This window comes from Ipomoea nil, unplaced genomic scaffold (genome assembly GCF_001879475.1).
Source record: "Ipomoea nil cultivar Tokyo-kokei standard unplaced genomic scaffold, Asagao_1.1 scaffold2115, whole genome shotgun sequence".
NCBI lineage: Eukaryota > Viridiplantae > Streptophyta > Magnoliopsida > Solanales > Convolvulaceae > Ipomoea > Ipomoea nil.
The window spans coordinates 235,029-250,559 of NW_017618543.1; the positions used below are offsets into that span (position 1 = coordinate 235,029).

The 15,531-nt window shown below is 37.4% G+C and overlaps 1 protein-coding gene across 7 annotated transcripts; it reads right to left on the reverse strand.

Moving 5' to 3' along the window:
• Positions 1-313: 313 nt before the first annotated feature.
• Positions 314-3,714, reverse strand: LOC109148473 (putative late blight resistance protein homolog R1B-17). Of its 7 annotated transcripts, none has more exons than XM_019296224.1 (3): positions 2,549-3,713; positions 722-895; positions 314-579 (listed from the first exon to the last, which is right to left on the reverse strand). In XM_019296224.1, exons 1-2 carry the CDS (start codon positions 3,648-3,650, stop codon positions 888-890), a joined length of 1,110 nt encoding a protein of 369 aa, XP_019151769.1. In that variant the 5' UTR covers positions 3,651-3,713; the 3' UTR covers positions 314-579; positions 722-887. The 7 variants fall into 7 exon arrangements, with proteins under 7 accessions (XP_019151769.1, XP_019151766.1, XP_019151767.1 ...); XM_019296221.1 differs by having other exon boundaries at positions 722-846; positions 2,549-3,712; XM_019296222.1 differs by having other exon boundaries at positions 314-587; positions 722-846; positions 2,549-3,712.
• Between the last annotated feature and the right edge of the window lie 11,817 nt (positions 3,715-15,531).

A 15,531-nucleotide genomic window follows, 5' to 3' on the forward strand; every position in this document is an offset into this window, starting at 1 on the left:
AAAGGGCGCTATGAGAGGTTACTCTATGATGCAAAGATAAAAGGGGTGACTCCTATTACTTTATATTTTATGTTCTTGTATTTTAGCGGGTACTGTTATTAAGTGCTCATGAATCATATTATATTTTTTTTTACAAGAATTTAAATTATTTTTTCAAAATAACTTTGAAGTCTAATTTTTTTTTTTTTTAAAAAAAATTGGGCATATACATCTGATAGCCGAAGCCCATCTCTGGTAGCTAAAATTTATTTGTTTAGGACTTAGGTCCATATATACTCAAAATGTATTTACTAATAAAATAAAATGATATTACACTCTTTAAAATTCTGAATGTCAAATTTAAAAAATTCAGTAGTGTATTAGACTATAAGTCTATTAGTTATAATACAAACTACTTCAACAAAAGTTGGATACATACAACATTGACAAGTAGCCACATATTACATAAGAATGTAGCTCCATACAAATTATAAAGTTTGGTTTCATGTTTTTCTTGCTGAATCCGAGTAATGACCGTACCCCATGTGGCCATGTCGTCCACGCTCAAATGTGTGATAAATTGTGCTCTATTCCTCCGAGCTTTCGTCCTCAAAATGGAAACCAAATAAGAAACATGAAGAGAATAAACTTAAATTTAAAGAAAATACATCATTGAATCATTAGGCTCAAAATATATATAGGTTTCGTTGCAAAATCCACAAATTAAATTACAGAATATTACCTTCAAGGAAATGTACAATAATCACGTATAACAAGTTTAGTGTATCCAAAGCACTCCAATTGCTCTTCTTGTATTTGTTTAGCAGAAGTAACAAGGGAAGAGTCACATCGAGTCAACTCAATTAACTGTAATGTTGTAACATCAACAAATTCAGTAGGAAATTTTTTCAATTTCCTACAGAAATCAAGTATTAGACATTCAAGAACGGGAAAACTAGCACTCCAATGCTCGAAATCTATCACTGCAATTTCCAAGTACTTTAATTTGAAAAATCCATTCTCTGTTGTTTTCCACTTTGAGCCACAGAAAGCTTTATGTTTCAATTTTAGAGCCTCAAGGTTGGGCAATGTGGCAATAATAACCATATCATCCCATGGAAGGCAAGTTCGTTGAAGTGTCAACTTCTTGAAGTTTGGTGAAAAAGATGTCGGAAGTCGAAAGGCATCTTGAAAATTAATTTTTTGTGGTAGATCAATTTTAAGTTCTCCAATTGATGCAAATTGCAAAGAACATTGAGCCAATCATATGGCCAGGAAGGGCCCTCACTTAAAAGCTCAGACTTTGAAACAGAGTTGATGTCAATGTAAATTCCTAGTTTTTTCACATGTGGAATTTTTTTGAAATTTTCCATACTATGCCAACAACGCTGAGCACATAGATATAAGCAAGAGATAGTTTGCAGGTTATAATGAACACTCCAACTTGGAAGATAAACCGATGACTTACGGAACATAACATGCCTTAGTTGGGGCATATTGTCCAAAATATCAATTGGTGACTCCCAAACCTCCCCTGGAGCATTAGGTCCAATGGTTTCAACAATGAAGGTCTTCAAACATTGAAGCATAACCCATTTGTAATCTTTAAGGGGTGCATTAGTTCTCAAGGCTAAGTATCTCAAAGAAACAAGATTCACTATTTCACTTGGTATGTCAACCAAATCACAAAGACTTAAGTCCAACACCCTTAACAATTTAGGATAGGAGGGAAATGTTTGAGAGGAGTAATTGGCCAATAATTCAAAAGCCTTATGAAAATATAGAATGGAACGGAATTCCTGATGAGATGTGAGAGGAATAGTAATGGGAGAATCCAAATGGATGGACCGATTGCTGATCCAACGGTAAGGTTTTTTATCCAAACCTGTTGACTTGAGCATGCGAGTTTTGGATCGAAGCTTTTGTATCCAAGATTTTGCTAATCCAAGATTTTGAACTCTAGCCACCTCAACATTATTTTCATTTATAACATCTAGAAGCTTTTCCCTCCGTGCTTCTCCCAAGAAAAAGTTATGCAATAGGTCATGACAATACTTGATTTTTCCAACACAACTCCACCTAACAATTTGAACTAGACCTCTATCTACAAGATCCTGCAAGTAAATCTCGCCTAATTTTTCCATGGTTCTACCACTATCTAACTTTAAGAATCCTTCTGCAACCCAAAGCATAATCAATTTTTTCACACAAATCATACTATCTTCTGGGTAAACACCAAAATATAGAAAACAAACTTTCAAGTGCAGAGGTAAGTGGTCATAACTTAGTGAAAGTATTTTTGAACATTTTTCTTCCTGATGTGTGTTAAGAAATGAATTCAAATTTTCAGCAATATTCCCCCACTGGGTTGGTGATGGGTCATTGAATGAGGTGAGAAGCCCAGCAACCACAATAATTGTTAGAGGTAATCCTTGACATTTTTCAACAATACCTCTACCCATTGTCTCAAATTCAATGGAGACATTTCTTTCTTCAAATACTTTCTTGTAAAATAAACTCCAACTTTCATGGGAATTTAGGAAGCGCATGTAATGAAGATTATTGTTACCTGAGCCTGCAGAATATTCAGCCACTTGTTTGAGCCGTGTAGTCAACAATATTCGACTTCCATTGAAGTTTTCTGGAAAACATCTTTGGATGTCATCCCATGCCTTGGTGTCCCATATATCATCCATAACTATTAAGTATCTCTGACCCATCAACTTTTGACGCAGTTGATTTGCAAGATGATTGTTGTCTACTCCATTGGTAACATTAGAACTGAGAAGGCCAATGAGCATTTGTGTGAGGTTATGGTGTTGAGATATTGTAGCCCATGCTCGAACATCAAAATAACTAACAATTGTTGGATCTTTATAGACTTTTTTAATCAAAGTAGTCTTGCCGATGCCTCCCATCCCCACAAGTGAGATGACTTGGAGTGGTTTTGATAGTGAAGTGAGCTTGCACACTATGGTATCAAATTGATCTTCACATCCTACCATTACATTATTCTCGGGCATTGAAGAAGAACGTTTAGAGAAACTAGCAACTTGGATATTCTCTATTCTGTTTCTTCTTTGCGGCTCTGCAGCAGAATGGTTGTTTTTGCTCTCAATATGAATATTCCTCCCTTCAATTGATGCAGTATTCCGCTTTTCTTCTTTCAAGGTCTGATAAAGACTCTGAGGAGGCATAACTATGCTGATTTTGCTCATAATCTGAATTCTCCGTCCAATTGATTTAATTTTTCGATTTACTTGTTCCAAGGTCTGATAAAGAGTCTGAGGAGGGTTAACTCTGCGGCCTGACTGCTTAGCTTGTACATCAAATAAAGTTGATGTAATTCTGGTTCGATTTTGTCTTCTGCATCGCGAGCCACCCCTATGATCTATCTCTGACTCCAAGGCTCTCCTTGTCTTCTTGTTGTGAGAATCCTCCAAAAAGGCTTGCAAATTTCGAATCATGTAACACAAAGATGCCGTCCGCCAACTCTCAAAAGAACACAGTAGATTAATCTCTACTGTATTTAGTAGAGAAGTGATAAGAACGAAATCCATTATATTATATTCAAGATATATGGATCTATCAGAGTTGAGCTGAGCAAAATAAAATCTATGTTTCAGAATCTCAAAGAGATGAAGCAACTGAATGGATCTGATATATATCATATTCTTTGGTCAATAGTAAGTTTACTCAGCTTAGCTTAGCTGTGACTTGTGAGGCATCATAATTTGACGATGGAGGAGTGTTTGTCAACAAAACTGCAAGTATTCTTCCAATGAAGTCTACCGACAGAGTATAGAGAGAGATCTGTAATAAAACAAAATATATATAAAACATACATAATTTCTACATACAATTCCTTTAATTTTATAATTAAGGCAATAAATAAATAATATAATTGCAAAGTGACTCGAGTCCATACAATAATCTGCCATTTGATATCATTTTCCTATTATTTATGTATGTGGGTCACATTAATTATTTGATTACTTTTAAATAAATAACTAAAAAAGAACTTAGCTTGCTAAGTACCTTGTGATTTGATGTCATCACTACTACTAAATTGAAAGTCACAATAATAATAATAATAATAAGAGTTAATTCTTAAAATGGTCCTTCGACTATGACCTTTTCACAAGAGTAAATATCCAAAATGGTCCCTCGACTATAGCTAAATTCACAAATTGGTCATTGACTTTCAATTTCAACCAATTAAGTCCTTAACTTTGCAATTTTAACACGATTTGGTCCCCCCGTCTATTTGACCGTTTGTTGACTGTGATTTTTGAGGATATATAAGTAATTCACGGTCCATCGTCGCATTTTTAAGGTTTCGGTTGCATTTTCATACCGCAATGTTGCATTTGAATCCACTGTCGAAAGCAATCTATCAAATTTGGTCGCTTTTGGTAATAGTTGGGCGTAATCATCTCCGTGCTAACCACCAGGGCGTTAGAGTTGGGGTGCACGTACAGGAGGTCACGTGCGAGATCGATCGAGATCAGGCCGGAGCTGCACCCCATGCCGGAGAGATTATAGTTTTTGATAGATAGATCGACGAAGTCCCTGGAGCGGCTCTTCAAGAAAGCCGTGACTCCAAGCGACGTAGGCAAGCTTAACCGGTCAAAATTCTTTTGAGCTTTGCACGTGAAATTACATATATATCCTCAAAGATCACGGTCAACAAACGGTCAAATAGACGGAGGACCAAATTGTGTTAAAATTGCAAAGTTAAGGACTTAATTGGTTGAAATTAAAAGTTGAGGACCAATTTGTGAATTTAGCTATAGTTGAGGGACCATTTTGGGTATTTACTCTTTTCTCAAATTGGTTCATTGACTTTTAATTGCACCCAAAGTGGTTCTCTAACTGTTGAATTTTAAGCCCAAATGGTCCTCCATTAGATTTGGTGTTAAGTGGGTGTAAAAATGACATTTTATATTGTTTATTTTTAGAGTTTTGACTTGCCGATCACTTCCCCAAATTAGTGAAAATATTTTCTCCAAGGAAAAATCGCAATTTGGGAAAGAAGGGGAAAATCGCAATTAGTTAGGTTTATATTATTTAATTTGGAAAAATCTTTTCACTAATTTGGGAAAGTAATCGGCAGGTCAAAGCTCTAAACAACAAACAATATAAAATATCCTTTTTACCCTTCATTTTAACACCCACTTAACACCAAATCTAACGGGGACCATTTTGGCTAAAATTCAATAGTCGAAGGACCACTTTAGGTGCAATTAAAAGTCAAGGAACCAATTTAAAAAAGAGTAAATGCCCAAAATGGTCCCTCGACTATAGCTAAATTCACAAATTGGTCATCGACTTTCAATTTCAACCAATTAAGTCCTTAACTTTGCAATTTTAACACAATTTAGTCCTCTGTCTATTTGACCGTTTGTTGACTGTGATTTTTGAGGATATATTTGTAATTTCATGATCCACCGTCGATTTTTAAGGTTCCGGTTGCATTTCCAGACCGCACTGTTAATTTAAATCCACTGCCGAAAGCAATCTACCAAATTCGGTCGCTTTTCTTCATCCTCCCATTGGATTCAATGTAGTTGAGTTCGTACCAGAGCGAAAAAGACAACGTGTTTCTGAATCGGTGCAACATCATCCTGGAGGCCTCCACGTGCTCCGACGAGAGCTGCAGGTTTTTCTGGAGATCGTCGATGACGGCGCGGCCACCGGCGTTGATGTAGAAGTGTTCGAAGGCGTGTTTGAAGTTGGGAATGTAGGGTTTCCATAAGGGATTGAAGATTTTCCGGGTGATTAGGGTGAAGAGGAAGAGGAGTTGCTCCAACACCGGGAGAACGAGCGAGCCGATTGTGGTTATGTTGGATTTGAGGGCTTAGTCGGTGGTCTTTTGAGAGGCTGATTCCGACTTTCCCTTGCGGATCTTCCTGCTCGTAAACGTAGCGGTAGGCTTTGTCGTCGGTGCCCTTGTGCATGGGGACCATGTGCATGAGCCGGTAATGGGCCCGACCCGAATCGTGCTTCTTGTTGGACACGAGAATCACGATCAACAAACGGCCAAATTGATCGAGGATCAAATCGTGTCAAAATTACAAAGTTAAGGACTTAATTGGTTGAAATTGAAAGTCGAGGACCAATTTATGAATTTAGCTATAGTCGAGGGACCATTTTGGATATTTACTCTTTAAAAAAAGGCCATAGTCGGAGGACCATTTTGAGAATTAACTCTAATAATAATAATAATAATAATAATAATAATAATAATAATAATAATATATTATTATTATTATTATTATTATTATTATTATTATTATTATTATTATTATTATTATTATTATTATTATTATCATTATCATTATCATTATCATTATTATGTTCCTTACCGGAAATAAACACGTAATATTTTATTAGAAGAAGAAGAAGCTATTTTGACTACTTTAATGGTTTTACCTATTCAAACAAAATTGTCTAGTAATTTATGGACATGTGTAGGAACAGGAAATAATGATCAAAGGAGCATATGGCATTCATCTACAAATTATTGCTCTACTTTCTTCTGTAATCTGCAGTACACACATGTAAAATTCTTACATATAAAATTCTCATGCTACATAACTTAAAACAAAATTCTTGACCTAACATCTTGAAAATTTTGTACATCTGTTTAATTTGTTACTCATAAGTTTTAATTTGAGTTATTATTTCAACGACAGATATTAAAAACTTATAAAAGAAGCAACAATATGTCTGAAGATTTCATATGATCATCCACTCACTTAACTCTTGTCTTATTGTATTATCATTTCTTTTTCAATATTTACACATGATGCATATCAAATTGTCTACATGCTCTAGCGCTAGAGAAAGTCAAAACGTATGGTAGAGTACAATGATAATAATATATATCTGATTATTATAAAGTATAGGTCAATTATAAATATCACTCCTCAACTCAATTCTAAGTTATATAAATTAATGTTGCTTTTGAATTGTCAAAATATAGTCATATATTTGCCCACATATAATCTAATTTATGCCCTCATGAGAGTAATATATACCAACATTTTGACAATTATATTCGGGAGCAACATTTATATCGCTTAGAATTAAGGAATGGCATTTATAAAAGAATTATTGTGCATATGTTTATTTACATCATAAAAACAAAACTTAAATAATCAATATACTCCGTAATTTATTTTAATTTCCAAACTTCTATCTTCTCAAATACAGTACCTGTTTTGTCACCCTCAGCTCTGATCTTCACCTCTCAATTTCAACCTATAATGTACACTAACAATAAAAATATGATCTATGAGTATGTTGATAAAAATATACATATAAATGAAGGTAAAAAAGAAATTGAAACATTAAATAACTAAGTTGAATCAATATGTGTAGAAGAGATTTGTGTTTTTGTTTTCTCACAACATTGACTTATTTTTGTCATAAGAAATCATGGTACTAGGTAGTATAGAAACTTAATTGAGGCAGAAGGAAAGGGTGCTACAATGTTACTGTTTGTCAGTGGGACGTTAAGTTCCTATATTGCAGTTAATTGAATTAATGGTATGGAGGTAGGAAATTGCATTTTTGCTATATAATAAGTGGAATGGAGGTAGGAAAACAATCTATTTTGCCTAATATTTTTCTCATAAATTTTGCCTAATATTTTCCTCTCATATTTATATTTATTGGGGGTTATGAACTGATTAACCAATCTATTTTTAAGTTTTAATTAAATACTCCATAATAAACAACTCAATCAAATAGTGCCACGTCAAGATAGGATTAGAAGAAATAAGGAAGGAAATTTTAGGTGGGATGTATAGCATTACTCATAAAAATAAATGTCGAGTAACAATTGCTTCTTCTAGTTGAAATTTATTCGGCATGTTAATTGAGAAAAGATGATTAGTATATATGCATTGCCATTCATTTAATATTTTATGCTAAAAAATTAAATTCATTTCGAGCATGAAAATAAACCTACCTCGATTTCTCAATTTAATCCCTAGAATGAGACTTTACCCTTTCCTTCCTCTTTTTAATGGTGATTTGATTTCCTTCTTTCTTGTGTTATAGTTGAAATGGATTGGATTTCAACTTTCCGTATACTCTTCCACTAACTTCTATTGGTACAAGTTTCTGATTATCTCTTTTCCTTTTTTTTTTTTTTTTTTTTTTTTTTTTTTTTTTTTTAACGGTGAATAGCCCGGTGGGAGGCAAAGCCCCTCAGATCATACACAAGAGCTAACTTAGCCTTTTTGGGCAAAGAGCTAGCGTTACAGAAAATCATAGAAGTGGGAAAACTTAATTCAGCTGAAGCTAGAGCGTCTGCGACCTGGTTGGCATCCCGATAGACATACCTAATCGTGGAGCCCCAAGTGTCCAGACAAGAACGAATAAAAAGCACCGCATCCCTTATCCTCCACGGTATCCTAGCTAGCTTTCCCGTCACCAAAGTGGCGAGGGCAAGCGAGTCCACTTCAACCGCGAATGGGCGTTTGGCGAAAGTCGTGCACCATTGCAGCGCAAACCACAACGACAAGGTCTCGGCTTCCAAAGCCGATGTGGCTTCGAGGCGGAAGCACAGACCAACTACGAGGCAGCCATGGGAGTCCCGCAAGCAGGCACCACCCGCAGCTGTGTCTGCCACGAACGCTGCATCGGTGTAGAGCTTCAGCCGTCCTGTTGGCGGTGTTAGCCACTTGACCCAAATCGTCACCCTTTGTGGCGGAGATGCAAACCGCGCCACAAGCCCAGCCGTCAAGAGGAAATCGTCCTTAGGCCCTTTACGCCGAAGCTTCTGAAAAGAGGAGAGTGCCAATAAATCTCGTTTGATCTGCCTAATGGTGCCGAAAGCTGAAGAAGCCTGGGCGTCATATAGACCATGGTTGTACGAACACCAAAGTGCCCAAAGTATTAGGCACGGAATCGGTTTCGCGCACCAGGCTGCCGCCGATCCCGGAGCTGCTAGAAGCCACCAAGTGTGACACTCCAATGTGATCGAACTAGAGATTGTACTGCCTAGACCAAATAGACCACGAAAGTACTGCCAGACTTGCTGAGATACTGGGCAGCGATAAAGGCAATGATCAAGCTCAGCAGAAGCACTCCTGCAAAGGGGACATATAGAAGGTAGGCACACACCAAACCTCTGTACAACATCCGGAAATGGCAGAAAACGGTGAAGGAGTCTCCACATAAAAATTGAGATTTTCGAAGGGACTCCATCCCCCTAAATGCATCCGCAAGACAGACTAACACCCGCTTTTGGCCTTAGGGCTTCATAAGCTGTTGTGATGGTGAAGTCTGCAAAGGGGGCCAGCGACTAGACTACCGTCTCCTCCCTAGTAATAGTGTGAAGGTCCACAAAATCACGTACCTGTTGCATTCTTCTCCAGGTGAGCGAGGAGCCGCGCGGGAGTCACCGAGATAGATTGAATCCATAAAATTGCTCCATAAGGTCCCTCCACGAAGCAGATTAAACAACAGTTTCACAGAAGATGCTTTCTGGATAGTGCCGAGGGATCTGATCCCCAAGCCGCCCTCATTCCAAGAGGCCCAATGTCGCTTTGGCTTGCCATTGCCCATTCCCCAGAAAAGATTTGCAAATTTGGATTCAAGTGAACGCTCGATCTGTCTAGGCAAGAGAACCGAAGCTGCAGTAAATAAAGGGATCGAAGACAGAACATGCCGAATGAGCGTTGGCCGGCCCCCCGGAGATAATAATTTTCGCTGCCAGCCTTGGAGTCTTGCATCGGCCTTTTCAAAAAGATGTGGATAATATAGCAGTTGATTTCTTCCTTTAAACAAATTAACTCCAAGATATCGAAACGGCAAGGTTGATTGTTGCATTCCTAGGACACACGACATAATGCTTGCCCGAACACATGTACATTGTTGGGAATAACACCCAAACAAGTGTGGATTATTTCCATCCACAATAAATTGTGGAGTGAGGTTTAACTCCTACAAATGTGGTCCTCTCCACCACTCCCCTATTTTAATGGAAATTGAATGACTAAGAGAGGAGGAGCAGGTAATTCTATAGTTATAAATACCCTGCTCCTCCTGAGCTCTAAACGCTCAATACATTCTTCTCTTCTTCTCTTCTGCAATCCTGAACTTCGGTGTTAACTGGTCGAAAGCAACCGGTAAGACTGTTACCGTCTCCGGGCAATATTTGCTTTTAAGGTAGTGTCTTGCGTACGTCACCGATTGATTCAGGATTTCTTCTATACTCAGCCTATATAAACAGTAGCCTAGATCTACGATATATTCTGACCAATTTTCCAACAGTTAAAAGCAAATATATGTGCTTAAGTTATCATGTCGACCTTCGGATCTAAACCTCCTCTGACCTCGCCAAGCTCGAACCTCTCACCAGTCTGAACTACCGCCGGTAGGCGATTAAGATGATGATCCACTTCAAGTCTGTCGAACTCTGAGCTAAGTATTATTTCTTTAACACATGTGTATGTGTTAATTCTTTTAATGGGTGTTAGAAATATTTTCATGCGTCATCACCACATTATATTCCATCTTTTGGTTCGTTCTCTTCAGTGTGCACAACATGAGGATTGACATAACTAAGAGATAGTTAGCTACATGCTTTTCAGCACACAAAATTATTAATATTCTGTATATATTATGACTTAGTCATTATTAAATCTTGTGCTCTTGAATTTAAAGTGTAAGCAGTTATAGTTACGATGATGATATATCACATAATTATCTTTTATAGCATATTGGTCTTGAAGAATTGAAATAGCAAGATCATTATATTACTTGTTGGTCCCAAAAGAGGTAAGGTGAAAGTCTAGAGAGGGGGGGGGGGGGGGGGGGTGAATAGACTTTCAAACTTTTTCGCACAGCACAACAATTGCTAAGCCAGAGATAAACCAAAACTCTTAACTAGATTGTTAGAGTATGGTGCACAGCGGAAATAAATAAACATAAAGTGTGTGTGAGATTGTGTGAGCAGTATATCTCGTGTAGAGCGAATATGTAAAGAGCGGTAAGTAAAGAAAGCAGTAAAGAACACAAGACAATTATAGTGGTTCGCGAGGTGGTGTAATCCTCCTACTCCACTTGCTCTTATCTCCAAGAGCAATTCACTATATCTACCACTTCTTGGTTCCAAGATACAATGAATTTCCGTGATCTAGTGCTTTGATCACAAAGCCCACACTAATCACGCCCAGTGACACCACACTGCTGCTTCGGGTTTCACGTCGCCGCGCTACTATCCCAGGATTTCACGACTCCGCGTTACTTTCCCCCCGTCTTCCACACTCCGGTAGAAACGTATCCCGTGATCTAGTGCTTTGATCACCAAGCCCACACCAATCACGCCCAGTGCCTCCGACACTGCTGCTTCGGATCTCACAGCTCCGTGTGACAATCCAGGATTTCACAGCTCCGTGCTACTTTCCTCCCTTCTCTTGCTTTGCTCCAAAACAAGTGTTGTCTTGCTTCCAACTTCTGAGACTCTGTAGATGATCTTCAATGATGCGCAGGTCTCTTTGATGAAGATAAACACTCTGGAATGATTTCTCCTGATAGCTCTGAGTGTTTTCTCTCGTTGAATATATCAAGTAAAGCACTTGATATTTTTGCTCTGCTTTGCTCTGTTTAAGAACTCTCAGAATATTTCTTTTTGAGGCTCTCTGAGTTCTTTTTCTTTTCTCACTTCTCACTTGAAGATTTTTGGTATGCTTTGTACCAAATGAGATTTTTGCTCTATGCTATTTTCAAGCTTAATTGCTCTATTCGTTCCCCTTTGATGGGTTCGAATTTTCTCAACTGCTCTATCTCTTTTCAGTTCGTGTTATGCTCTTCTGCACTTCAAGTCTTCATATCTTCATCATTTTATAGCTGGTAATGAGAATCTGTCCGTTGGAAAGAGACGCTCTCATTTTTGAAATCTTGTATCTTTTTGTCAGAGATCTTATCTTATCTTCTTCAAATATGTCAGAAAGGATAAGCTAGCCGTTGTTAGAGCTTCATCTCCATGTAAATGGGTTCTCAAACTTCATCTGATATTTCCTCTGGTTTTACGTTGAGTGGGAATATCTGGGTGTAGAACGACTTCTCTGATTAGCTCTGAAGTGGTCCTTGTATCTTTGGGATTTAAAAATATTCTTCAATTTAATCCCATACTAGTTAAACTAGTATTTTTCCTTGTGAGAATATTTTCACTGTAAGTTCATCTTCATCTTCTTCATTCTCACGTCTGGGTGTTCTCAGACTTCAAACTGGCTTTGAACTTCCACCCAATTTGAATTTCTCCCACGTCTGGGTGTTCTCAGACTTCAAACTGGCTTTGAACTTCCACCCAATTTGAATTTCTCCTTTGTAATTGACACCCAATTTCAATTGGCTTGTAATTGGCACCCAATTTGAATTTCTCCATTGTAATCCCAATTTCAATTGGCTTGTAATTGGCACCCAATTTGAATTTCTCCATTGTAATTGGCTCCCAATTGACTTTGACTTACAATTGGCTCCCAAACTGCTCCTGGTGCTTTCAATTGCTTCCCAATTTGATTTGTTGACTTTGACTTCGAAATTTTGATCTCCATGTCTTCTTTGAATCGGTCCCCACCCAACTTGAAAACGGGCTCCCAATTTCAAACCCAACTTGAAAACGGGCTCCCAATTTCAATTTCTCTAAACTGGCTCCCAATTTCAATTGCTATGAAATCGGCTCCCAATTCCTTTGAATTTGCTCCCAAGTGCAATTAAATCGGCGCCCAAAGCTTAGATTAATTTAATTTGGCTTCTCAAATTTTATTACCTTGTAAAATTGTTAATGGTGAGTTTTGAGCTTGAGGCATTTCACATAATATATCAAGCATCATCCACTTCGCCTGTACAACTTTTGATTAAATCTCCAATCATATTTGATGTACTCCTTTCTTTCCATAGATGCTTGATCTCCAAGTCAATTTCATGCATTCTTCCAACATTAATTTTCTTCACGAAAATTCTTCTGGGATATCTTCTTTGAGTAGCATTGACGTGATTTCATATCATTCATCTTCTTCTTCAATTTGTCATTTTCTCCAGACAAATTCTTGATTTTAGGCTTTATATCTTCTTCTTCTATTTTCATCCATCTTCCTCTGTTTTTCTCTTTTCATAATTAAATAATTTCCCGATCATGGTCTAAGACTCTACTAGACCTATAAAATAAAATTGGGGGATCTACAAATACAAATTTGGCATATCAAAACCATTACACTTTATTCCTAACATTACTTAAACATGCCCTCTCACTCTTAACATCCAAGATATAAATGGTAGTGTCTTGCGCACGTCACTGATTGATTCAGGATTTCTTCTATACTCGGCCTATATAAACAGTAGCCTAGATCTACGACATATTCTGACCAATTTTCCAACAGTTAACAAAAAAGCTTTTGTTATAATTAATTTTTTGTCCCGAGCACTCCTGATATTGGATTAAGACTTCTGCGAGAGCTTTAAGGGAGGCCGTTGAACCATTGACATAAATTACAATGTCATCGGCGAACGCCAGATGGGTGATTAAAGGGCAGTTCGGAGCTGTGGCATAAGGTATCCTACCCCCATTTTTAAGATAAGGGAGCGGGATAGAGCTTCCGATGCCAGAATGAATAAAAGAGGCGATAGAGGATCGCCTTGTTTGACTCCTCTAGTCGGTTGGAAGAACCCGTAGCTTACCCCATTAATCAGAACGGACAGTCTCGTTGCCTGCAAATTTCGCATTACAATAGCCACAAACATTGCCGGGAAACCCAACTTTTCTAGAACAGCTTGAAGGAAAGGCCAAGATACTCTGTCAAAAGCCTTCATCATATCAAGCTTAACAATAACATTCATCCCATGGCATTTTTTGTCGATATACTGCAGCAATTCAAAAGCCAGTAGGACGTTATCTTGTATACTGCGGCCTTGTACAAAGCCAGCTTGTTCCTTAGAAATCAAGTTAGGCAGGACCGCAGCCAGTCTAGAAGAGACCACTCGCGTGAAAGCCTTACTGATAATTCCATTTTTACCCATGATTTAAACGGTGTGAAACGGACAAACAGACAGAAAGACCAAATCTGTTTAATGGTCGAATAATTGAGGGACCAATTGTGTCCAAATTGGGAACTAAGGATAACATTGCAGATTGGGCACTAATTAAGGGACCAAAAGTGCGATTTCCCCTTCTTTTATTGATATTCTTATAGTTTTGTAGAGAGAAGGTAGAGCACTTTGAAGTGAGCGAGAGTGGAGAGGGAAGCACTGTAACACTCGACTTTTCTAACTCTTAATTACATCTCTAAACAGTCATTAACATAAACTAAGCAGCGGAAATCTAGATGATAAGTAGTGGGAGTGTCACCGCCACAACCACCACTCTTGAGTGATTGCACAGGTTAAAGGGGTAAAAACTACAAATACTATTAAGTCTGGGAACTGAGAGTAAAATACTGAAAAAGTAAGGAGGAAAAATGTCACCCCAACACAGTCTCTCCAACATGAAGTCATAATTCTAAATCCTTAGCATCATCATAAATAAAACTAGAGTTTAGACATCTCAAACTAAGAGACTAATCTAACTCGATCTCTTCTCACTGCTGGGCCCACCTGAAAGGGGTTTTACAAGCAACACATAGACAAACAGGAAAAACACTCGTTAGCACGAAGCTAAGTATAACCACACTCAACCATGTAAAGCATTCTAACATATACTTTGAAAGCATTTGATATCTTTATAGCAATAAGTTAATCTCAAAGCATCTTTAGATTATCATATTCTTTCTAAATGCTTGCACCTATATTATCAGCTGGCATGCTTATATATGTACAAGGCTGATCACATATATTCATCAACATCTAGACTTCTCAAGTAGCTTATCAAGCAATTCATACTTACAGATCGGATCATGCTAAAAGACCATATAACAGGTATTCACGTGCTTCCACACTCTTATCACATAACTCATGAAGTAGAACTTCTACTACATTACAACAATCATGCTCAAAGGAATACCTTAAATTAAGCTTCTCATTTAAATAATTCTCTTACGATGCTTCATTCGCATACAATCATGTATAAGATTATGGTCATACTTTTTATGCAATCTAGTGCAACAATGTAATCATACTCTTATGCAATCTTACGCAACAATATAATCATACTTTTATGCAATCTAGTACAACAACATAATCATACTCTCATGCAATCTAGTGCAACAATATACTCATACTCTCATGCAATCTTGTGCCACTATATACTCATACTCTTATGCAATCTCGTGCAACAATATAATCATACTCATATGCAAACTAGTGCAACAATACACTCATACTCTTATGCAATCTCGTGCAACAATATACTAATACTCATATGCAATCTAGTGCAACAATATACTCATATTCATATGCAATCTAGTGCAATAATATAATCATACTCATATGCAATCTAGTGCAACAATATACTCACACCCTTATGCAATCTCGTGCAACAATATAATCATACTCATATGCAATCTAGTGCAACAATATACTCATATTCATATGCAATCT